This window comes from Vidua macroura, chromosome 1 (genome assembly GCF_024509145.1).
Source record: "Vidua macroura isolate BioBank_ID:100142 chromosome 1, ASM2450914v1, whole genome shotgun sequence".
NCBI lineage: Eukaryota > Metazoa > Chordata > Aves > Passeriformes > Viduidae > Vidua > Vidua macroura.
Genome location: NC_071571.1, coordinates 69,215,872 through 69,241,320, shown reverse-complemented (window position 1 = coordinate 69,241,320; position 25,449 = coordinate 69,215,872). Strand labels below are relative to the sequence as shown.

General features: G+C 39.2%; 2 protein-coding genes across 18 annotated transcripts in view; one reads left to right on the top strand and one right to left on the bottom strand.

Annotated features, from left to right (window-relative positions):
* LYRM4 (LYR motif containing 4) overlaps nt 1-11,696 on the bottom strand; it is an 87,489-nt gene extending 75,793 nt beyond the window's left edge. Inside the window, exons 1-3 of one of the 4 annotated variants that reach the window (XM_053970052.1) lie at nt 9,463-9,781; nt 1,400-1,484; nt 1,153-1,183 (exon numbers count right to left, since the gene is read on the bottom strand). In XM_053970052.1, the coding sequence (XP_053826027.1) occupies nt 1,153-1,183; nt 1,400-1,445 (77 nt within the window). In that variant the 5' untranslated portion in view covers nt 1,446-1,484; nt 9,463-9,781. Of the gene's footprint in view, nt 1-1,152; nt 1,184-1,399; nt 1,485-9,462; nt 9,783-11,498 lie in introns of those variants that run through there. The other 3 variants (XM_053970042.1, XM_053970035.1, XM_053970026.1) reach the window with 3 other exon arrangements.
* Nucleotides 9,880-25,449, top strand: part of FARS2 (phenylalanyl-tRNA synthetase 2, mitochondrial) — a 231,103-nt gene continuing 215,533 nt past the window's right edge. For 3 of the 14 annotated variants that reach the window (XM_053970013.1, XM_053969920.1, XM_053969910.1), the window contains exons 1-2: nt 9,880-10,216; nt 18,060-18,137. Coding sequence is in view for 4 of the 14 variants with exons in the window: in XM_053969902.1 (XP_053825877.1) it covers nt 21,777-21,794 (18 nt within the window). In the remaining 10 variants the exon portion in view is untranslated. Of the gene's footprint in view, nt 10,322-11,607; nt 11,690-12,176; nt 12,769-13,072; nt 13,112-18,059; nt 18,138-21,732; nt 21,795-25,032; nt 25,111-25,449 lie in introns of those variants that run through there. The other 11 variants (XM_053969967.1, XM_053969937.1, XM_053969902.1 and 8 more) reach the window with 9 other exon arrangements.

Below are 25,449 nucleotides of genomic sequence, written 5' to 3'. Positions count from 1 at the left end.
AGGCACAGCTGATCTTCATCCCCATAAATAACGCAGCACCCCTGTGCACCAGGCATAACGTGGCAGAGCTGCCCACCCTGACTTTCTGCACTCCACAGCTCTCACCTCCCAGGTGCTACCAGCACAAGGGAGCACTTAAAAAGCCAGACCGTTGGCAGGCAAGTTATGAAAAAATATGTCCAAAGCTCTTTATCTTTGGGGCATGATGGTGATCAGATAAGACATACCCAAGGCCTCCACTAGCTCCAGTAAAGTAAATTCAGCTTCTCAGGACCCATAGATCCTATGCATTTCTCTGAAGTCCTGAAGTAAAACAGGAATCAAAGCAATACTAAAACCTAAGTGAAGTAACGCAACATTGTTCAAAGCTACTTCACATTAAAGAAACAAAGAAAAAAAAAAAGGGTTACATTTTTTTTCCTACTATTTTTCCTACAGTTACTCTAAAAAAAAAACCATAGAATAGATTATCTATCTGCCAAACATGAAACAAAGAGAAGCTACTAGCCAAAATGTTTGTTTTGGGCTGTGTATGAGCTCTACCTCTAAGACTGTGGTGCATACACTCCTACTGTCCAAACTGTAGATCCCAGCATATGATGCAATACTTTGATCTGACAAGTTATACTTTAATATCAGACAGAAAAATTAGATTAAATTTAAAACTCAAGGTATTCTAGTCCAGTAAACAGAAGTCATTCAATAAACTTGCTGACAGATCTTTAGTGCACTTAAACAGTTTAACTACTATAACAGAAAAGGAGATCAGAAGTATTTAGGAAGACAAAGAGAGCAGTCAATTGTCCTTTTAAAGAAGAGAAGCATTGACAAACACCTTTTAATCTAGGCAAGCCCAAATACGTTAAATATAGACATTACAATTTAGAGGTGAAGCTATGCTAAGGTCAATAATTTTTAAAGCGTCTTCCAGTCAACCTCTTAACACTCTCTCTATGAGTCTTACACTATGAATGAAAAAGGATTAACATATTATATTTCTATATCTTACACATTCTATTTAATAAGACTAGGTTCAGATTGGTACATTTAAATATAAAAAAATATTCTGCATTTCAAGCCAAGAATAAGCTACAAAAACTTCCAGATAATACTCAATAGCTAATTAAAAGTTACAGAAAAATAGTCACTCACATGAGTGATGGTAGCACTTTCTGTCCTCTGTCTGTAAGCAAGGAAAAAGAAAACAAAGTAAACACCAGCTTCTTTTCCTCCCATAAGCACATGGCTGCTGGCTGCAAGAATTTCTTCTCAGATAACATTTACTCTAAATGTGGAATTAACATCTGGCTTAAAACTCAGTAACTCAGACAAGTTCTGGCTACGGTTACTGCAGGAGATATTAGGAGAGGAAAAGAGGTACTAGCAGTGATCTACTTACCATTTTTAGCATAACATTTTATGACCTTCCCTTTCAAATGAGACATGACCTTCCACTCCACAGAGTAGCAGAAAAAGTTTCCAATCTAGGAACAAATTACCAACACAAGTTGCAGAAGCACAAGGTTTCCAGCAATAACTTGCACTGATAGAGAATTTCTCCTTCAAGGGTTTCAACAAATTGTTGGGAAATAAAAGCCCAGAACCAAGCCTCAAAGTCCATGCAGGTTAGTAAGCACTGCCACTAGTTCACAGAACAAGGAGTTTTGTACAGATATATGTACAGTACACTTGTATGTCCAACCCTGTATTCCTGCAGCTTATAGGACTATCTTCATCCCAAGCTACTCTTGGTTTTGGAAATGACTGTGAGAGTGCCACCAGCAGTTTGATAAATATCTGTATTTCCATGCAAAATCTGCAAATAATGGGCAGCAATTTTGGGTATAAATGATGAACGGAAAATAATAAATTAAATGTAGTAAAAAATGTGCTTAACAGCTCTGGAAATCAAGAAGTCTATTTAGCGTTCTACATGAAATGCATTGCTTATTATTGTTGTGTAAACAAAACACTTGAACATTTATTTTCATACTGTAAATTAGTCAGATCAGGGAAAAAAACATTATGAGTGAGACATCTAATTTATTTTGGCCAGTGATAAACTATTTAGATCAATCAATCAATGTTTCCCCCTTCAGAACTAGTTTACATATGAAGACCATTAATTTGAAAACCTATTTGCTAACTTATTGTACTACAAAAATGCTGTGATATTTTAGATGAGTCAAAGATGTTTTCTGAAACTTAGTAGCAGGTTAGTTTCATGGCAACACAATACAGTTCAATTTGACACTGTCAGTACAATTCAAGCTATAAGCTTCAAGGACTGTGTTATGCATTTCATTTGAGCTGCATTGAACTTTAAAACATTTTCCTGAGAAGGAGGCAGTCTGATGTTACTTAAATAAATAAAAACACTGAATATATTTGGATGGAGGGATGGATGGATGGATGGATGGATGGATGAATTACTGTCTCACAAAGAATTCCACTAGTGATTCAATCTGAAACTTTATGAAATGTGATGGCTTGTACCTGGCCCCCTCCACTTTTAGTTCCCCCGTTTTTAACTGTGAGCAACAATACAAATAAATGATGGCTCTGAACCACACCCCCAACCACCCACTCCAGCCACATTTGGCTCTTTCATTGTTATTCTAACATAGTCTGCAGAAATTAACCATTCACACAACATGTAACCCTCACAAGATAAAGCAATTTACTCCAACACCAAGGCTCTGTGGAAATCTGCGCACACATTTCTCCCTCCTGCTTAAGCAAACAATAAATGGATGTTTGCATCTGTGTGTGCCTACAAGAGAGTATTGTGATAATCTGTATGTTTGTTGGGGAAACATATAATGCCTGTAAATAAACACTACCAAGCAACAATGTCATGTGTATCCTGCAAGCAAATCCTAGTTAGCAAAAATCACATCCTGTGCAAGACAGAGACAACTCTGTAAAGACTAAACTTTTGGGATGTGAAAGTTTCATAGGCACCAAAAGTCACAGAAGTTTAATTATAAAAGCTTTGCTACCATAAAGGACTAGTGATTACTAAGAATATACTAGAATGAATTACAGTCTCAGGGAAATATTTTTTTTTCAAACACACACTTTCTCTGGCAGTAAAAATAAGACAATATTACTTTTAAACAAGCTAATGATTTAGAAACAGGTCTTTAATGGTTCCAGACCAGGATATGCCAGACAAGCAGAATGAGAAGGACTGTCAAGACCTCTTGATGGACTTTATTTTCTAATAAGACTAACACACCTATCATATACTCTCTAGTCTCCACAGTGGATTCACAGCTTGCTTTAAACAGGGATTTTGCAAAAGGGTTACTGGGATTGAGCAGAAGTGAATTCTAGACTTCTTGATACCAATACATTCATATATGCATCCATACACATAATATTTACTTAGTGCATAGGCTTCTTTAGAAACGATAATGAGATCAACCAACTGCTATTTATTTAAAAAGTTAAAAAAAAAAAAGTATCTAACATCTTCTCCCAAGACTTTGTAACAAACATGATGCTAAAGAAAGTGTAAGTATTGGACTGAGTCCTGAGTTGCTGAATATCATTCCCAACACAGGACCTTCAAATTTTCCTGAAGAATGCTTTAAAGATTTTATTTCAGGCACATTCTGTTCAGGAAGAAAGCATCTGAACTCAACTGAATTCTCTTATTATATTAAATGTTCAGTTGCATTGTATCCTGAGAAGAATGTTAGAATTTTATATGGAGAGCAGGTAAAAAGGAATAGAATAGAATGTAGAAAAAAAGGTAAGGGAAAAGGGCCATATACCATAATGCCACCTAGCCAGAATATTGTCTAGATGACTCATGGCATCTTCATTCTTGAGAAAAAACTGTATCAAGAAGAATCCCCAAGAATATTTCTCACTAAGGACATTTTTGTACTGAGTTTTGTGCACAACAGTCTTGGAACAGCTGGCTTAAGTATTCACAAACACAAGAAAACCACCAAGAAAGTCTCCTTTGATCTCCACTTTTTTTTTTGAAAAGCAGAGAACTATGTATAATCTAGGACTGTACTCTGTTGGTCAGTGAACCCAAAAACTCATGGGAAGAGCTTTATTGAAGAGGTAGTTCAGAGAGCATCCTTGCCATCCATTACTGCAACAAGTGGTTCTAAATATTGCCTTGTCAACCGCACTTTCCTCTTTTATTTTTTAAATTAGTTTAATTTTTTTTTTTTAATCCAGAATGCTGAACTTCTAAAGACCGCTTGAAATTATAATAGCCTGTGTCTACTGTATCTTGAATCATCTGGATGTTAGGAGGTCAGCATCTTTTCATCATGGGCACCATAGCGATGAAGACAGAGGAACTAAGTGTTAAAGCCACATCCAAGAGTAAGGAAAGGAGGAGGTTAGCTGGGACAGCATTTAAATCCATTTTAATACTACAGCTACATTACAAAGTGCTTTTCATTTACCAGAAATCATAAGCATATGTGTATGGGTATGAGTCACTGCTAGAGGCAGTATTTTTTCTGTTACTCTCATTAGTTCTCAAACAAACACCACTGGTAATTAAGTCTTATGTAAAAAGAAATATATCCCTGTTCTTCTGTGCTATACAAAGAATAACAAGCATCCACAGCAGATTTACTCATTTTGGGTGCCTTTACTAAAATAAAATAACCAAAAGAGTAGATCAGTCTTTTGAGGAAGCCCCCATCCATTTGCCTGCCAAATATTAAATTTTTCCAGAACTCTGTATGGTCTCCAAACCCTCCCTCCAAGTTACTACTGTTCAAAATTCTGCTCTGCAAAAAAAACCAAAAAAAACCAAACCAAACCAAAACAAAAAAAACAAAAAAAAACCCAAAAAAAACCACCAAAAAAAAACCCACAAAAAACCAAAAAACCAAAAAAACAGGAAAATTACACCAGATTTGATGCACAGATATCATTAATTGTTTAGGAAGAGTGTAACTTTACAAGGGTAAAGTGAAGGTATTTGGAAAATGACAATCACCGTTGAACTATTAAACCAACGATAACAACTCCTAATGAACAAGAGCAACAGAATTTTGATGCTATGATTTTCAGTTGGGTAATGTTACTATTAAGAAATCAAAGTATTTGATAGAACTGTTTCCATTAATTTTAAAATTTCAGAGAAATATGTTCTGAGGGTAACTAATGGCTATATTTTGACATTTTTTTGGTTGTCTTTCCAAAATATTTTATACATATACAATACTGAAGTCAAATGGAAATACTTCAATTCCATCAGACCCAAATCCAAAACCATGTACTTATACCTCTAGATTTTCCAAAAATGGCATATAACTTCCATTAAAATACTCTTATAATGCTCTTAAAATACTGACATCTCTATTCAAGCATACATGATTCTGACAGAATAAGGCAATACATAAAAAAGAGCTTAAAATAATACAATGGCAAAATGGCATGTGGTCACTGAAATAATAGCCAAAATTGAACTCTCCCCAAAAAGAGGTATTAGTAAGGCCAGTCACAAATCTGTGTGACTGCTCCACAAAGTGATGTGAAAACATGCAGTGCCTGTGACTCTGGGTCATGCAGTTCCAGGCCAAAACAAATGTCTGCACCAGTGTACAATGGAAACCACCCTGGACTCTGGAGAACCATAGCTGCTTGCAGCCCTGACTTTTCCATACTTTCCAAGTAGATGACAGAGAACACCACACACTCAGAAAATGGGAAATTAACTAAAAAAATCCTAAAGTTTGTTACCACTCAGAATAGAGTCAGCAATTTCATACAGAGAAGAAAAAATAAGGTATCTGCCTTCTTTGCACAGCTGAGGAAAAACAGATTCTGTAAACTGCAATTCTCTCGCCATACACCTACAAAGAAGTAAGACATCTCTGTTGGACAGAACTGACAATTTTGGTTTTTTCCTGCATTTCTTATCTCAGCTACAAACTATCATTTTGTTCAGAAAACCATGCATCTCTTTTCTCATTATTGTCTTGGACTTTCTTTTTTGTTTAATCACATTTAGACATTTTTCCTCCCTAACACACATAAACAATCTGCTGGCAGATCTTGTCAATCACAAGCTTCATTAGGTTATCCGGTGAGAAAAAAGTCTTATTCAGCTTGGATAACTGTCACATGTAAAATTTTAACACAACTGTTAAAATACCTAAGTGATGAAAGTGCAAAAAGAAACACTGACAGGATTCCACAGACCAGGGACTAAAAGCAAAGGGAGATTTTTCCATTAATGCGACCAAATAAGGTGTTCTGGGAGTAAGAGAAAGAAACTCGTTTCTCTAGAAGAGTGTTTTTTTAGAAAATTTTACTTGGTGCGAGTTATGTTCTCAAAAGAGTTCTTAACAGCTTTATGTCCCTTTGAAGAACAGGTCAACATGCAAATGTGGGTCAACTTAACCTATACGTGTGCAAGAATCCAGGTGCTCTCATGGAAGAAACTGGGTACACAGAACTTTCTATTCTGGAACTGGGTACCCAGAGAAGTCTCACTATCAAGACCGAGGCAAAGTGGGTAGTAAACACCTTGGCCTTTCCCTTATCCTTTGTCGCTATGTTTACTTCTGCAACCAACAAAGGACAGAGATTCTCCTTAGCCCTTCTTTTGTTGCTGATATATCTATAGAAACATTTTTAATTTTCTTTTATGGCAGTAGCCAGATAAAGCTCCAGCTGAGGTTTGGCTCTTCTAATTTTCTCTCTGCATAACCTCATGACATCCATGGAGTTCTCTGGCATAGTGTGCCCTTACCTCTACAGGTCAAGAACTCTGTAAACTCTTTTTCTTTTTTTTTTTTTTTCCTGAGTTCCTTCCAAAGCTCTCTGTTCAGGCAGGCTGGTTTTCTTCCCTGCTGGCTCTTCCAGCACATGGGGACAGCCTGCTCCTGTGCCTTGAAAATTTCTGTCCTGAAGAATGTCCAGCCTTCCTAGACACCACTATCCTCCAGGACTGTCTCCCTAGCAACTCTCCCAATGGGCCTCCTAAACAGGCCAAAATCTGCCCTCTGGAAGTTCAAGGTGGCAGTTCTGCTGATCCCCCTCCTTACTTCTGTGAGAATTGATAACTCTATCATTTCAGGACCACTGTGCCCAAGGCATCCTCCAATTTTCTCATCACACAACAGACCTTTTTTCTTGGCAAACCACAGGTCCAGTGGGGTGCCTTGCCTATTTGGTTCCCTCACCAGCTGCATTAGGAATTTATCTTCCACACACTCCAGGAACCTCTTAGACTCCTTTCTCTCTGTGGTATTATATTCCCAGAAGACATCTGGTAAATTGAAGTCCCCACAAGAAAAAGGGGCAGCAATCTTGAGACTGTTTTATGGTTCTATGTTCCATGACTCCCTAAAATCAGATCAACAACTGTGTCAGTCAAAGTAGGAAAAGCAACTGGCACTGAAAAAGACCAGTGCAAATTATTTTGCTCAGTTTTGTTCCTAGGTTAGCAGTCATTTACAAAAATCAGATTTACCAGTTTTAAAATCTTGAAGGACATGTCTCAGATGAAACTGCATGCATTCAATTAACTTGTTTCCAATGCAAAACAAATCAACAAATTTGTTTTGACAAATTTTCTTCCCCGATTCTTTTATATTCTGGGTAGCTTTATTAGTCAAATAATAGTGCACACTCTAAAAGAAAAATCAAATTCCATTAAAATGCAATTTAGAGAGACGAGAAAGAAATGTATCTATAAATAAAAATACAACTTCCACCACTTAAAAGAGAACATAATGGATAACTGAAAAAAATTGCAATAAATCAAGACATTAAAAAACATTAAAAAATTATTTGCAGAAAAATTCCAACAGAGAGGCTCAAACCTTCTGATACTGCACATAACTACAAGAAATTAAATAAATAGAAAGCAGATGAGCTGGAAGCATGTCATATGATGTTACCCTGAACTTATTACCCATTGTTAGTACTTTTATAGGGTCAGGAAGGCTAGGGATCTAAAAATCATACTAAGTTGGTTAGCTAGACTCTGGAGCTTTTCCAGGTCAATGTCATACTTGAAATAGGCCTGCATGCAACAAGGTGAGGTCAGCCATGATGCTCTTTGGCTAAACCTGTTATGAAAACCTTCAAAAATGGAGTTGACAAACTCTCTCAGGGAAGACCTGCTCCAGTCCTGCACTGCCCTGGAGAGACCTCCCTTCCAATAGATTCCCGTGTGTTAAGACCACTGAGCTTCAGTCACGTTAAACAAACAAGAAATTTTAAAGTTTTGATTATCTTCATTTGCAACCAGATGTGTTTTAATGGCTTTCATAAATTTATAAATTCTTTTGTATTCTGTACCCAAATAACTCACAACATGCCATTATTTAAATCACTAACGATATTTAGAAACATCACTTAAATCATCTAGTTGAGACTATAATCCAACATATTATAAACCATCAGAGGTTCTACTTTTTGTCAACCAAGCAGAAGAAAATAGTACATTTGTTAAAAACCACCTCTTTGATTCAAAACCTAACATCTTGCCTCTCTGCATATTGATTTTCCTCTAGTACAAATCACTCACCCATGCTCAGACTGTCTGCTTGGGTAATAGGGCAGAAGGGCAGACATGAAATTACTTACAGTCTACCGAATTCCCTCTCCCTGCTGTTAAAACCTGGCCTACAGCTGGCCTACACTTCTGGGTGTCCAAACACTCTGTGACATTTACTTCAGGACACTGGAGATGCTCCTGTGTTATTCTGAAGGCTGCCAGCAGTGACCTCAGTTACTTTAAGACATGAATTATATTCTTCACAGTTACCACACAAGTTCTGTTGGGTGGCAGAAGAAAATCTGGGGCTATGAGGCGACATAAAGAATATATTTACTCAGAGAGACACAAAAAAAGTTGAATTTTCTATCACCATCTACATGTACACGTGTCCTGGTTTTGTCTGGGAAGTAAAATTAATTTTCTTTCTAGTAGCTGGTACAGTGCTGTGTTTTGGATTTAGGATGAGAGTGATGTTGACAACATGCTGATCTCTTAGCAAGCAGGGTTTACACTAAGTCAGGAAGTTTTCAGCTTCTCACATCAACCCACCTGCAAGTAGGCTGGGGGCTGCTGCTCAGGAACCGGCTGGGCATCAGTTGACAGCAACTGTACTGTACATCACTTGTTTTGTATATTCTAATTATTATTATTATCCATTTCTTTTCTGTTCTATTAAAAAGTCTTCATCTCAACCCACAAATTTACTTTTTTCCCCCCCCAGTTCTCTCCCCCCCATCCCACTGGGTAGGGGGGAGCAAGCAAGCACTTGCGTGGTGTTTAGCTGCCTGCTAAGTTAAACCAGAGCAACCGAATTAGGAGAAAAAGCACAGTAAGCAAATAAAGAGACACTAATTAGCTGATCGTACTTCAGACATACTCTTACAAATACACAATTTACAGTAATAAAGTATTCAGATACTGTCTAGCTAAAGTCACTAATCAATAGTAATAACCTGTAATACCTTCTACTTTGCTGCAAGTTGGTTCTTTACACAAAGTCCTTGGGTTAACTCCATAAACTGCCATATCACATTACAGCAGCCCTGAGGACAGGCAGGGCTGCTTATCTTGGCAGGCAAGAAGCCAATGGGGTGTCCCTTTTACCTATGGGTGTGGTGTAAACACTGAGGAAGAACTGTTGTAGTCACAGCAGACCTCTAAATGTAACAGCTGCAGATCATTTCTTGCTGGAAACTGCTATGGCTTTTCATGCTCACAAATGTGTATACAGCACAAGGTTTTAGACAGTTTCTGATTTTATAGTATCTAAGGACAGCCCCGTCAGAACCAGAGATCTATCCTTTAAGGAAAGGCGCAACTTGCACTGTGACATCGTGTCAAAAAAACAGATCTTCATGGTAAACGCACCATATAATTTCTATCCTTTAAAATTTGCTGTGGACTTCACTTCCTCACTGCTCACCCCGAAGTACAAACCCATTGCTGAAAACACACCGTGGCCCAGACATGAGCTTCGTTCAGCTTTTCACCAACTTCGCATCTCAAGCCATCTCCATGATGTACAATCCTGTCTTTGTTAGCCAGAACTAGGGTAACCACGGACACTCAGGACAGCCAATGAATAGGAGAAAGCCTTGACAGCAACAGAATGTGATGCAAACACACACTGCTCCATGGAGTCAGCAATGAAGGTTTATTAACACCAGCTCATTTTCAGCCCTGCAGTCCTTTCCAGGGCACTCGCTCACACCTGAGGTTTGTGGAATAGTTGTACCTTGCAGAGCACAGAGCTCACCACAGTTATGCAAGTTTAAAGGCCTCTGTTCCCAGTTCTTGCCTGAGAGATGATTCACAGCACAGGTAGCTCACATCTCTTCCCGTGGTCCAACTGAGTGGTAAAGTAAATGAACTACCATTGGGCAATGCAATTCTGCCAGTGTGGGTGAGCAGCACCCGCTGTGAACACAGCAGATAGCTAAAGGTGACCAGGCCTACACCTAACTTTTGCCAAAAAAAATGTGCATACCTTTCACCCACAGCCAAAGAAGGCAGGCAGACAGACAGCCTGGTATCCTGTCTGGTGGGAAGAGTGAACTCTGATTCCTCACTGCACCCTGAGCGTGGACATAGCACACGGTGCCAAGCTTTGGTGGCAGCCTGACCCCAGCTCTCCTCTTCCAGGAAATGGGCAACACACAGACCAGACATGAGGAATATCAAGTTCACAAAATTACAAAATCACAAAATCATTAGGACTGGAACGGATCTCTGGAGATCATCTCGGCCAACCCCCTGACAAGGGAGGGTCACCTTGAACAGGTGACACAGGAACACATCCACGTGGATTTTCAATGTCTCCAGAGAGAGAGACTCCACGACCTCCATGGGCAGACTGTTCCAGTGCTCTGCCACCCTCATTGTAAAGAAGTCCTTCGTCATGTTGAAGTGAAACTTCTTGTGTTTTAGCTTATGGCCTTTGCTCCTCATCCCGTTGCCAGGCACCACCGAAGAGTCGGGCACTATCCCCATGACACCAACCCCCGAGATAGTCACACGTATTAATGAGCTCTCCTCTCAGTCTTCCCTTCTCCAGACTAAACAGGCCCAGCTCCCACAATGTCTCCTCAGAAGAGAGATGCTCTAGACCCTTCCTCATCTTTGTGGCCCTCCACTGGACCCTCTCCAGCAGCTCCTCGTCCTTCTTGTATTGAGGAGTCCACTCCCAGCACAAGTACTTCTGACTTCAGGTTGGGACAACCTCTGTCCTGTCTCTTCTCCCTAATACCCATACAGTGGTGCTTTTGCGGCAGTCCGGAGCCTGGCAGAGGGTCCGGGGGCTGCCCATTCCCTGCGCTCCGAGCCGGGCCCGGCGCCGGTGCCGGGCCCAGGCCCGGTGCAGGTCCCGCTGTCGCTCCAGGGCACGGCTCGACTCCTCCCGAGGCCGCAGCTCCCCGCGCCCCTGCCCCAAGCACCGCCGGGACCCCACGTCTCGGCGGGGTACCCCGCGTCCGCCGCCCCCCGGAGCCCTTCCCCGCACCTGTAGTTGTAGCTGCTGAAGCGCTGGCTCTCCCGCAGCAGGGCGCGGTACAGCCGCAGCACCTGGGCACGGCTGGACGCTGCCATGTTGCCGACACCGAGCCGCTCCTCCCGCGGCGAGGCCCCTTTTCCCCGCCCTCCCGCCGCCCGCGCCGGGCGCAGCCGCGGCGGAGCGGAGCCGCAGGGCCGGCGGTGAGTGGCGGCGCGGAGCGGCAGCGGCCACGGCTCGGCCCGGGCCCAGCGCAAGGCGCGGGCGGGGCTGGGCGGGGCGGGGAAGAGCGGGACCCCGGCCGGCGCAGCCCCGGGGGCGGTGGGCTCGGGGGACTCGGGGTCGGTTCCCGGGTCCCGCCGGGTCGGGCCTGCGCGGCAGCTCCGGCGGGGATCCCAAGGCGCGACTGCCCGGGGGAGCCTGTCGGGCTGTGGAGGGCCCGAGGGCGGGGAGGGAAGGCCCGAGCGACAGGGAAAGCGAAACCAGCTCTCAGATGCTCTGCTCGGCGAGGGCAGCAGCGCGGTGTGCGCGCCCCGTAGTACTTGGTGTGCCACACGGGGAGGTGGATGCTGGCGGGGGGGAATGGATCCGGGGCTGGAAAGGAGCAACAAGTGGTGTGTGCAGGGGGTTGCCTCGGAATCGCTGTATACGTTTGCAATCAGAATTAATGTACTGGAGAGGATCCAGCAGAGGCCACGAAGATAATTCAGAGTCCGGAGCATCTGTCTTCATGAGGAGAGACTGCGGGTGCTGGGCCTGTTCATTCTGGAGAGCAGAGGACTGAGAGGGAATCTCATTAATGCATATATCACAGGTGGATTACAGGAGGCTAGCCTGTTCAGTGATGCCCAGCAAAAGGACGAGGAGCAGTGGCCATAAACTAGAAACCAAAAGTTTCACCTCAATGTGAGAAACAACTTTACATTAAGGATAGCAGAAAAGTGGAACATGCTGTGCAGGCAGCTTATGGAGTCTCACTCTCTGGAGACAATGAAAACCCACCTGGATACGTTCCTGTGTCACAACCAGGAGGGTTGTACTACATGATCTTCAGAGGTGCCTTCCAACCCCAACATTCTGTGATTCTCTGAAATCACTGTAGACAATTGCAGTCATTGTACCTCTAGTATACCAGGCCCCATTGTATTATAGTGATGTTTGAATTGTTCCTCTCTCAATACCTGTTTTTAAGATGAAATCTGTTATTTAAACCACACATCAAGCATCCTCCTTTGCTGAAAATTTTGCCACTGCAGAATAAACTTAACTTTGTAACGTGCAGGTATTATGCTGCAGCTGTATTTAATACTGTTTTTTGAAGTTTATCAGCAATTTCTTTAGTCATAGAATCATCAAAGTTGGAAGAGACCTTTAGTCTCCAGTCTACTTTAACCCCTAAACCACCTCACCCAGTGGCACATCCAGGAGCCTCTTGCCCACTTCCAAGGATGGTAACTCCACCATCTCTCTGGGTGACCTATTCCAATGCTTGACCACCCTAACAATGTATTTTTTTTCCCCTAATATCTAATCTGAATCTCCTCTGTCTCAGTTTAAGACCCTTTCCTCTGGTCCTCTCACTGCAGGCATGGCAGAAGAAATCAGTCCCCACTACCTCCTTTCAGGTATCATGATAGGGTTCCTACTTTTTTCACAGCTTGTTATTTATATAGTAGGTGTTTAAAACAACTACCGTGTAGATATTCTACATGTCTCTGGAAAAAGTGCTTCAATTGCCACTTCTAATTTAACTCATGTTTTATTGCATATGCATTTGAGTATTATCGTCAGTTGTACAATACATCTGATGCAATTTACAGTTCATTGCAAAGGTCTAAAATTGTTCTGTGCTTTTGGATGTAATTAGTGTAGACACATGAATTTATTTAAAATCTACCTTTACAGGTATGCTGTGTTTTAGCAACCCTTTTAGGCTTTCGGAAATGGAGATTTTCTGTATGTAGAAAATTTCCTGGATATTCTCTTTATCTCTTTTTTCTAGTTTATCCCAAACTAGAAATGTTACAGGAAATGTTGAAAAACATACACAGCTGAAGTACTGGGATAAGCATCATGCTTCTGAGGCCTTCCCTTGTAAGTTACAAACCAGTGTGTTTTGGGTTAGGTCTTGGAATTCAGAACACCCACATGGAGAAATACAAAGCAAGCATGCCTTTCGTTTGCCAGTGGGACCAACCAAATTCTCCTTGTAGCCCAAGCCATGTTGTTAAAGCAGATTGCCATGCCAGAAGCAGAGCCCGTCTGGGGTGCTGGTGCTCTCCATCTTTGCAGCTGTTGGTGGCTGGGCAGCACCAGCCATAATACATGTTATAGCAGAACTCTGGCTTTGTGTCTACAGACTTATCTTCTCTGAAAGCAGCAGTGGCCACCCTGCCCCTTTTTTATGAGGGTGGGCTTCAGACAGCTTAAAACGATATGGGGCTGTCATGTACAGAGCCAAACGTAGGTTTGAGAGTTTAGCAAATTCATGTGATACCATTTTGTGGATGTGTGGCAGTTGTTCCATCTAATTTTACAACAGCCCTCAGGTATTGTTGCAAATAAAGTTTTCTTGGTACAATCCTCAGCTCTAAAAGATGAGGGAGTAATTGGGATGAAAGCATTCAGCAAATTTTGTTTACAAGAACAGTATTAATTTAATATAAAATTATTTTTAGATAGCCTCAGATGCTAATCCTGTTCCTGAAACTCCCTGACAGTTTTTGTGAGTTTTATTTTTAATTTTTTTTAAGGTAACCATGTTTTTCTCTTGAAAAAACCTAGAAACATCCTATGTTTAGAATAAGCAGTAAGCCCATACAGTGCATGATCAAATGCAAAGTAAATTTATCAAAGGAGAAAAGTCTTTCCTCTTGTTGCCTTTTTTTAACTTAACCTTTAATACACTCAAGGAGGAAAGATCAATTTTTGTCAGAAAGGAGTCACCTTTGTGCAGTTGGATTGGCACTGTTAACTGGAAAAATTAATGACTTCCTTCTGCATTTGTTATTGCATTTTCTTGGAAACGATGGGTTATGGTCCTAGAAGTCGTGTCATTCTGCAGGAAGTGGACATTGCTGTGGCTGGGATACAGGCGGTTCTGCTGGCCTTTGTTTATGTGCACCACTGCAAGCCTGCAGAGCATTCAAAGGACAGACACAGCCCAAATGACCACTGTGTGTCCTGGGACACTGGAGCCTGTGTTTGCGGAAGCAGCAATAACCACTTCATTAACTGCCTCCTCACTCCCGAGGGGAAAACTACACCTGGATTTAGGGTTGGTGGGTGTTCATTTGTACAGAAGTCTTTGCTTTCAGCCTTTGGTCTGGGAAGGAAGGTGGTATGTGCCTTGCCTTTCTGCGACTCTTGGGATAAATAAGCGCTTTCAGAGAATATAATGGTATCAGTACCTGGAATATTTAAGTATGTAGCTGCTGAAAGAGGGGAGGGAGGGGAAAGAATTTGGATGAAGTACCTGCAGGGGCTGCCGGCCGGAGTGGAAAGAAAGATCTGTTCTACTCTCTGGGACATATTCGATGTCTTGTCGTCTGTTGCTGAATTGTTCCCTGTGGTGCATTATTTCAGCTTCATGACACGGCACTGAACATTTTCACTGCTTTCCTGGTATGCTGCTGTTGGTTTCCATTATTTTTCTTTGGGGGTCAGAACGATAATTGATAGTTATGATATTATAATCTCTTTTAGTAATTGTTTTTCAATTTGTGAAAACATGCTAATTTTTCTGTGCTGCAGTGGTGTGGTGTTTCTTTTCATGTCTTACTTGTTGGTTGATAGAGTTGTGCACAGTGAGGTCCTACACAGTGTAGAGTAGATCCTATAAAAAAAGGATTATAAATCACAAGAATTTTGGGATTTCAGTGACAAATGTAACAAACTGTAATTTAACTGTTCTGTATGGTGAATTAAGATTTCCACAGTATCAACAGGAGGCCTTGACCGACTCTGCTATTTAAATAAATTGTATTTCGTTGATTGCCCAGTAGAAAAGAACATTTTTATTTAAAAGGAGAAACTTCCATATTTCAAATTCAGCTATACTCCTAAATTCTTTGTGCATTTAAAAAAATTCTACCTGGAAGTTCAGAGGGAAGAAAAAAATGGTGACAAAACTCTTCTCTCAGCCAGCTTTTTGTGAGTTACTCCATCTCTTTCCAAACTGAATTGCAGAATGTTGTGTATTGTTTAAAGTAAGATTTTAAGAACAATAATTATAGGAAAACCAAAACGCAACCATTTCCTGTTTCAATACTTGGTCTTCTAAGGAAACACCTATTTTACCACTGCTCCTAAACCTTTTCTGGTACTTGATCTCTTGTGCTGTAGCATCAGACTAAAAGAAACACTGAATTTTGTTTTTGCTCTTGGCCACAGTTTTATTTGTTTTCCTTCTTGGCCACTTTCTAATTTCCTGTGGCGCTTAAGTCCTCCAGAGGACTTCATGGGCATTGTGTTACATGACAATTAAGGAGCTGGACAGTTCAGCAGTCACAGGATAACTTCTGGATCAATGAAAAGCAGTGTTATACACTGTATGGATTTTGAAAGATGTTCTTAGTGGACATATGTTGGTAAAATCCTTTGAAATGCTTGAAATAAAAAATACTATAAAAGTCCAGAATTAAAAGGATAAGTTTGTGTTATAGGCAAAAGAATAACTAATAGGGGATTAAAATTACCAGTAATGCTTAAATTGCTCAGCATGTAATAGTTGCATCAAACACAAATGACACTTGTAAACATTTCTAGCCTTAATACTGATGAAGACAAGAACCCAACAAAAAATTATCATATTTTTCCTGTGTGTTTTTTTGTTACACTGAAATCTTGCTCAGAAATCTAATCATGAGAAGCATAAAGGACAGGATTAATGAAGTGTTCTCTACCATGACCTCATAAATTCTGAAATACTTCCTTTGCTGTGCTTTCCAGTGTTTTATCAAATTTAGCCTTAAATAACTTCTCTTTCTGTGGGAAAATATATTCTACTTTATATTGTATTGCTGTTAAGAAATGTTTTCTGATGCTCATCCTGTGCCACCCTCTTCCCTGAGTTCATCCCACTTTTTCATTTATGCCCCTTTAGAGTGTAATCCCTCTCCCTCCTCTGTGATTTACACTATCATCGTATTTCTCAGTAGCTGTCAGCCAGACAGGCTAAATTATGTAGTTACTTTGATTTTTTTTCTGCCCTCTTTCAGAGGATATTGAAAATTTTAGCTTAGGAAGCAAACTTAACAGTAAAGCAAGGATTGATATTTTGTTTAAGAGCAACTGAGATTCTCGTTATAACCACCCCTGTATATTTTTTGCTGACTTGGGATTTCCAGTGTGGCAGGTTAGTTACAAATGGTACTGCCAATCTTTTGAGTTAAAGATCATGATTGCACTTAAGATGCTTTGCTAGAGCAAAGTTCTTTTTTCTCTTGAGTTTATTTTTTGTCATGTATAAATGTTTATGTGAGTGTGCAGAAAAACAGGTAAATATGTATTCAGGCATGCACATGGTCATGCTGTGGTGGTAAAGGTCATGCCCTTCATCTCTGATTCTCCATGTTTCAGACTTGGGGATTGGTGCACAGCTAACACAGTGCTGTGGGGGTTTTTACTGCTTACCCAGTCCCATGTCTCAAGTATGTGAAATCAAAGACATCCTGCTGCTTGTGTGCATCCCAGTTGTTCTGCTCTCTGGATTGTGGGCATGGCCTTTCTTGTCAGATGACACTAGGGGCTAGCTCCACTCAAGGACTACTGCTTAAGTCCTTCCCTGAAAATCTGCTTCAAGTAGCTGTTTTCTTATAAATAATTCTTGTGTAATTATATGTTGGAAACAATTCCTAGATCAAAGAATCAGTAGGTGTAGAAGTATCATGTTGCTATGAGGTAGTGTGGATCTGATGTAAGAAAACTTGTTATCCAAGGACATATCTTTCTTTTAGTAAGAGGAAAATTAAGCAAAATTGTTGTTTACAATGGATGGGTAGATTATCAAGGATTGAGTGGATTTTAAGTAGGCAATCTGTTTATTTTTCTGACTGTGGGATGAGGGGAGGGGGAATATGATTTTCTACTTGTAACACATTTTCATTTTATATGATGCTTTGTATCCATGTATGTCTTTTTGTTCTAGTAGCTTGGACTTTTGATCCAGGAAAAAAAATCAACAGTTTGAATCGGAAGCTGAAACAGATTGTTTCTAGAGATGAAAGAAGACTGTGAAACAATGCTTTAATTGAAATGAGGGAAAAACATAGCCATATTAGGGATTGTAGTAATGATAGAGTTTAAGATACTTACTTTTGCATGATCCTTGACATTTTTGGTCTTTCATCTTGTGTCACTATTGGTTTTATGTCCTCAGAGCTCTGGCAATGAGTGATAGTGCATTAGGGACATGTTTCTGTATATGTCATGCTTCTGATGTATTTGTAAAATCAGCTGAATTGTCAATACTTACTTATATGCCTTCACAGTTCTAGATAGAACTCTCTTTTTATTTTATTTCTGCTTCTGTTTTTTATATCTGGAGTGACTCTGTCAAAATTTTTCTTTCAGCCTGAGAAGGAGCAAAGCACTGACTGAAGCTTACAGGCAAAAGAAGAAGAGCTGAAGAAAGATTATCTCTGCTTGCAGGTAAATAAGTAAAAAAAAAAATTTAGCTTTCTGAATCTTTGACACCAGTACTGCCAGCCTTTTTAGTTAGTAACAAGTTTTCAGTCCCTCTCCATTTTAATTAATAATTAAATTTTAATTTATTTAGTAATTAAAAAAATCTTTCTTCATTTTCACCAACTGCTAAGGACGTGTATGATAGCTATATAAATTTGCTTTCCATATAGAACTCATGCATTTCCTTACTCTTAATACAAAGAAAATTATGAGACTTGAGACATAAAGATAGGTGTGTAACAATAATAAGAGAGAGAGAAAGAGGGAGAGGTAGAAGATAATCTTCTCAAGAAGAAATTCATAAAGACAAATTTTATCATATTTATATTGGATTATGTCCAGATTCTTGAAAATAATCCCTTTGAAATCTGTCTAACTACCTAGGCAGTAAGTTGCTGTTCAGTGTGAGAAGAGGTGGCAAGTTAAGTTCTCATTTTACATGCCAGTTATAATTGATGCAGGATAGGATAGGACAGGACAGGACAGGATAGGATAGGATAGGATAGGATAGGATAGGATAGGATAGGATAGGATAGGATAGGATAGGATGCTCTGGTGAATGAACTCAGGGAGCTATGGAGAGGCGATAGTTAGGACTTTAACATCCCCAGCATTAACCTTCCAGTCTCTTGCCCATGTGACCCAGCGTCTTACCTACGTGGCAGCATCAGGGAAAGGCAGTGTGTGTCAAAGGCTCCTAATAAGGTTTGTGTCTTCCCTCCAACTGGGAATGAATGTTGATTTAGATGGGGATGCAGACCTATGAAGTGGAACTGCCAACTTTCCAGTAGGGGTGGGTTTACATTCTGCTGAAAGATGGGAAAGAGGAATGGGGAAAGAAATAGTTTGAAATACTATTCTGGGAACATTAGTGAGAGTTCATCTGTCTGGAGACTTGAATTAAATTGTTCTACAATTTCTTTGATTAACTTTTTCAGGTATGTTTTGTAGCCTAGTATTGGTTTTGACCAATGTCAGGTTGTCGAGATTTTTGTTGTTGTTGTTGCTGTTGTTTTATTTTGTTTGTTTGCGTATTTGTTTTAACCTGGTGGTACACATGCTTTGTTTCCTTTAATTAATGTTTATGCACTTGATTTTAATTATTGTTTAACTTTTTCCTTTTTTGGAAATGATTCCTGGTGAAGTAGATGTCTAAAATGGAGAAGACAGATAAACAGAGCAAATTATCAGGTCCTCACACAGATTTAATAGTACTTTTTTTTGTATGTGTATGTAGGATTTCAAAATTGATTTGACTTCCAAGAAAGTTTTCAAGACCTTGACTGAGAGTGTTCTTACTTTTGAGAGAATTTGCATAATTTTTAAAATTGCTTTCTTACTTACTTTGACTATGAACACAGCTTTTTTTCAACATTTGTTTTAACTTTGATTTTATTATATTAATTACTTACAGTGTGAAAATTGCATAGTGCATTACACCAGCTCTTCCCATGGGAAGGCAAATGGACAGATGTGGTAGTGCACATGTAAAATTATCACATATTGAAGAGGTAATTAAATATTGGCTCTATATAGGTTTGTTGAACTTAGAACAGCTGCTTGCTTTTTGTGTTGGCACCATAACTTTGTCAAGTTTTATGAAAGAATGTTGTTCTAAACAGATAGATGTGGCTTGAAAGAGGTTAACTTTTTCTGTTTCCCTTCCGTCCCTCTTCCTCCCTGCACAGATTGTGGTTCTTGTTCCACCCTCCACTTCCACTTGCTATGTCTCTTATTTTTATACTGCCATTGTATTGCTGATCTGTTGTGGTAGGTTATATTCTTAATATAGTATTCATTCTACAAACAGAAACTCTGCTGGATAGACTTGAACTGAGTATGTGGGAACACCACGTTTATTCCAGTTACTTTGTCAGACTTCCTGAGTTGTTATTTAAAGGATTCCTTTTTTAATAAACTAAATTTAAGAGATATTGCAGATTCTACCAAATCCTATTTTGTCACCTGATATTAGGAGTTCATTTGACCCCAGTATCCCCTGGGGTCTCAGTCCTGACCCTGAGTGGCAGACCCTGCTGGGCCTGTGTGGAACACAATATTTCAGCATGTGGCAAATTGCAATTCTACAGATGGTTTTAAAGAAAACAAAACAATTATTATGTTTTAATTTTGATTCTCTCAGTAACAGATGTGACATTAACTGAAGATTGTTTTGTCATATGTGACCTTAAGCTATAATAACATCTTATTCTTCATTAATAATAAAAACTTGATTCTTTCATGTTATTTTCTTTACTTCCCTGACTTTCATATCATCTTTCACCTAGTCCATGTGTATGTCTTGGCTCAGAATGAAAGATGAGAGGATGTTGCCTTTGGTATCTAATGACCAAATTTCTGTGATGGAGAAATACTTCTGTGTATAGTCTTAAATACATAGATAGATAGATAGATAGATAGATAGATAGATAGATAGATAGATAGATAGATAGATAGATATACACTTCTGTGCCATAGTCTGAGATGTGGATTTTGAGTTCTGTCTTAAGTTTTCTTTCACTGAGGCTTGTGGAGGGGAGTGTGACTTGCAAATGTCTGGTGTCACAGAAGAGTTCTCTGACATAATTAAAATAAGTGGCTTTCTCAAGGCCTTTCAAACAAAGATTTTCTTTTGTTCTTTGAGCTGGGCTTTGTCTAGAGTAAGTGTATCAACATTAGCAAGCCTTACAGGAGATGTTGCCCAGGAACATTACAGATGTTAAAACATGAAGCTACTTGGGAGCCCATTATTCTAGGGAGCTGTGAGACTCAAGTGTTTCCCATTTTCTAGCATTAATGACAAAGAAAGACGTTAGCAATACTAGTCTTGTTCTTTTTAGTGTGATACTTAAAAGCCTTTGTTTTTAATCTGGTGGTTGCGGGACTGCATGGAGACACAATTTAAATCTGTGTTTTAAGTCATGCTTGCCTTGCTTTGCTTGCTACAGAATATTTTGGAACTAGTTCTTCTTTAACAAGTTATTGGAGATGTCAGCACCTCTGGAATGCTGTAAAGGCAGTCATGTTCAGATGTAATCAAATACAGTGTTACGAGCTAGGTTTGCCTGAATACATATGAATTAATCCTGGCTCTAAACTTTTAACAAAACCATAGTACAGTTGTATCAGGAAATTATAACAGGATTGAGAAAATGCATTTTAAAGTTTGACTTACATTTATTTGAATAGGCAGAACTTTAAATTGATGGGGCTTATATTTATCATGAATATTTATCATCAGCATTGTTTATAATTCAGTGTCAGTTGTTGCAGTTGAAGTATTTGTAAGGAAAATACTACTTTTTTACCCTTAGGCTTTAAACATAATTAATGTATTTATTTAGCTACAGTTACAGAAGATGTTTCATAATATAAGTAGAATTTTGAATATCAGGTTTTCTGTCTTTTGGTGACCCATATACATTCATAATTGTAGACTATGCAAGGTAAAATTTTTAAGCTGGTTGATGGAGGTTGGCTTGGTAGTTAATTCTTGAGTGTCTTCTTGGGTACGCTTGTCCTTAAAGGAGCAAGTAAGTCTTTCACCTTCCAGCTCAGCAGTGTATTGGAAGACTGAGGAGGCAGTACACAGGCTTGACAGTCATGTGGGATTTAGAAGTGGTACATTATCCATTCACCTGTAGTAAATTTTAGTGCTGGAATCAAGGAAATAATAGCAAAGTAGTTGAAAAAGAAATATGTAAATAGAGTAAACAAGTTTGCTAAAAAGACCAGGGTAAAGGAAAGCAAACTGAAAATGTTTAGCAGTGCAATCTTACTTCATTTTTGTTTTACCTTCTGAAATTCATTTTGCTGTGAGACCAGCTATATTGAAACAGATACTGTGACTGTGTGGGACTTGCTGGCAGAGCTGTCTGTATTGTTTTCAAATTTTGCTGTTCATGAGAGTCCAGCATTTTGTGTAGGTTAAATGGGTTGGAATGAACTGTGTCATTTACAAACTGATGTGGTGAGTTGTTTTGGATGCAGGTCAATACCGCACTCTGTGTAGGCTAGCTGCTTTTCCCTATACTTTTGTTTTATTTCTTTTTTTCATGCTTTGCTCTTGTTTGCAGCCCATGTGATTTGGGATCAAATGTAAATGATGATACAGAGTTTCTAAACAAATTTTGTTAGCTGTAACATAGCATATATTTGCAATTCTAGCTTAAGACTTTGGGTTAATAGTTCTTGAGAGGTGAAGGGGTCTTCTGCTTCTAGACCACAGCAACAGTAAGGGAACACAACAGCCTAAGTCTCTAACACATAAATGTGAGAATAAAAAAACATCTGGTGGTTGATTTCTGTTTCACTCACTCAGTAGAAAAGGGCTGCAGTGATAGGAAATTGTACAAAAATAGTAAAGGTTTTCACATCATGTAAGAAAAAGTGTTGCCGCAAATAGAATTTTCTTCTTAGTAGGTCCCATTTAACATTTCAAAGACAGTGGGCTCTTATTAAGGAGAATGAGCTGACAGCAGTGTTTTAAAGTATAAGAAAGTATAAGAAAGTATCTCTTTTTTCCCTCAAGAACAGTATTAAACTTACCCAGGTGGGTAAGTTTATAGGACTCAGTTTTCACTCATTGTACCTTAAACCGTAAATCTGTTATCCTGTAACTATGCTGTACTCAGGCAAGGGCTGAGTTTAAGAACTATGTCTTACATGTCTGGACCCAGTAAAAAAGCCCTGCTAACATTGGTTTTAATTGGATGCCTAAAAGTGGCTCTGCAGAAAACTTCCCTGTCAAAGAGAAACAGAAGAAAAATGGTAGGCATTTCAGTAATTTTCTGACATCACTCTCTTTACATCTCTTTCATCTCACACAGTCGTTGAGAGAGAAGGGGCAAGTGTACTGGGATACCATTTCACATTCTGATTCAGGATTTTAGGGCTCCATGAGAGATAATTTTGCCTTGCATGAAAATAAAATCCTGCAGCTCTGACTCCCTGCACATGAAGTTCCCAGTGGCACAGCAGAGTTGTCCAGGGCTTCTGAGTAGGTACAGTGAAGGAGACCTGAGATGCGGTAATAAAAGTTGTAGTAGTAGCACCATTCCCTTCCCATTGGTATTAGTGTGTTTCTCCAACATGAAGTAGAAGGAGCTGATGATTAAAAAAAAAAGCCTTTTCCAACAGGAAATGCTTGAAATCTGTCTTAGAATACAAAAGATGTGAGGTGGACAACTAGGCAGAGCTGCATACATAAATGTTATTTGAACTATGTCAAAACACCATTTTTCATTTAAGCTTGCATCCCTGTATAGATGGAAAGTGAAGTTTCAAGCATAGACACCATTCTTCCTGTTGAAAGCTGACAGCTTCAGTTTTCATTTAATTGACTGTTGATTCTTGAACAGGAAAGATTATTTTTTAAAATTTAATTTCCTGTGTGATACTCATTGCATTTGAGACATCATGCAGTGGCTATTAAAAGTGATGCATATATTAAATTCCCAAATAAAGAATTTAGAGCAACTCCTGCCCACCGCTGTTTTAAAGAAATGAGAGCCTTTAGGCTGATCTGAAAGGACATTTGCTGAAACCATGGCTACAAAGCACCTGGACAGCACTGAGAGATGAGTTTTGAGATGCTAAAATTAAATTATCATTTTTAATACAAATATTTAGTGAAAGAGAGAATATGAAAAAACATTGTTAATAAGAATTGAAGCAAAGGCTATTTAGATAGGTTTCATAAATGTTATGTCCAGTTTACTGAAGTTATTTGGCAGTTGTGACATAGCATTTCAAATGTAACTAGAAATAAGTATTTGATCTGAGCACTGATTCTTTTTTTATTTTTCTTTAAATGACATTAGCTTGTCTTTCTGTTAATCTTAGAAAGCCTTATAAATTTAGTGCCCTATTTCCAGTACACTGAAATAAAATTTTACATGCTCAGGTATGGCAATATATTGTTGCAGGGGTGAACAGTGGGACACATAAATAAATTTATAATGAATGTGTATGTGTGTGAGACAGTTGATATCTTTTAAAGCTATTGATGTAACAGTAATATTAGTAGTCAGTTTTCCTTCTGAACATGGAGGAGCCTCTAATCCACCTTCATGGAAAAAATATTACTTCATTTTATGCAATGTAGTCAACTGTCAAATAATTAATTTAAAATTTAGATCTGAGGGGAAATACAAAATCACAAAATCTGTAGACTCATATGGAGTCCTCTTCACTTTCACACTGTTGGAGTGCTTTTTGATAAAGAAGAAAGAGGATGGAGTAGCAGCTAGATGTCTGGAACTGATCCACAGTTCATTGAATTAAATTGAAATTTTTTTTCATTAACTTTGATCATCCTTGGATTGAACCAGTATGCATATGATTTAATTAGTAGCAAGCTTGGGAAATGCTGGGATGTTGGCTTTTCTAGTTCCTTACCTACTGAGATGGAAATTACATAAACCAATATATTTGTGTGTCTATGGCAAGTGCAGAAGTACCCACAATTGCCTTTCCTATTGGTGGACCTCCATTTTAAAGAGACATTTTATGCTAAATCTCTTTTTCTTCCTTTCTTTCTAATCCTAAGATCCAATCTGCTCATCAAACAGATCTATTTCTATGTCATTGAAAATTTTGTATTCTGGAAAAGGGAGCAAACTGTAGCTTTATTCTGTGTCTATTTTGTAATACATTAATTCCTTTCCTCCCCCAGATGTTATATCAAACATTAAGGGTTAAAAATGCAGTTTTGGTAGGTTCTCTTTGCCTCAGAGCAATGAGGTTCTCTAATAGCAAATGTTTAATTATCCAATAGAGTATATTTTTATCATGGATCACATTGATGGAATCTCTATTAATGCTGTCATTTAATTTTTTCAAAAATTATGTAAAACAGTGCAGCTTCATGTTGGGATACCTTTACATTTATGCAAGTTTGAGAAGCAACCAGAGAAAACTCCTCTGCTAAGGGCAGGTTTGTAGGCAAAACTGTTGGACAGTCATAGTTCAGAATGGCTAAATTTCTTATCTGAAGCATTTGAAATGTTTTTACCCTGAACGAGATTTCTATCACCTTATTCCTTGCTGTATTGTTCTTTATTAGGTGAGCTGCCCCAGTGCCTTTCCTGGGGCAGTTGGTGAAGTTAAGGTCCTGCTTGGGGCAGAGAGGAGGGGTTGTGGGAGCTGGCTGTGGGTGTTGACCCTGGACACAGAGATTCCATGTAGGTGTGTCCTATTTGCTTTGGCAGACCCTGATGGGAGTCTGAATGATTTACAGTCTAAATGTTTATGAAATCTACCAGACTTCTTATGG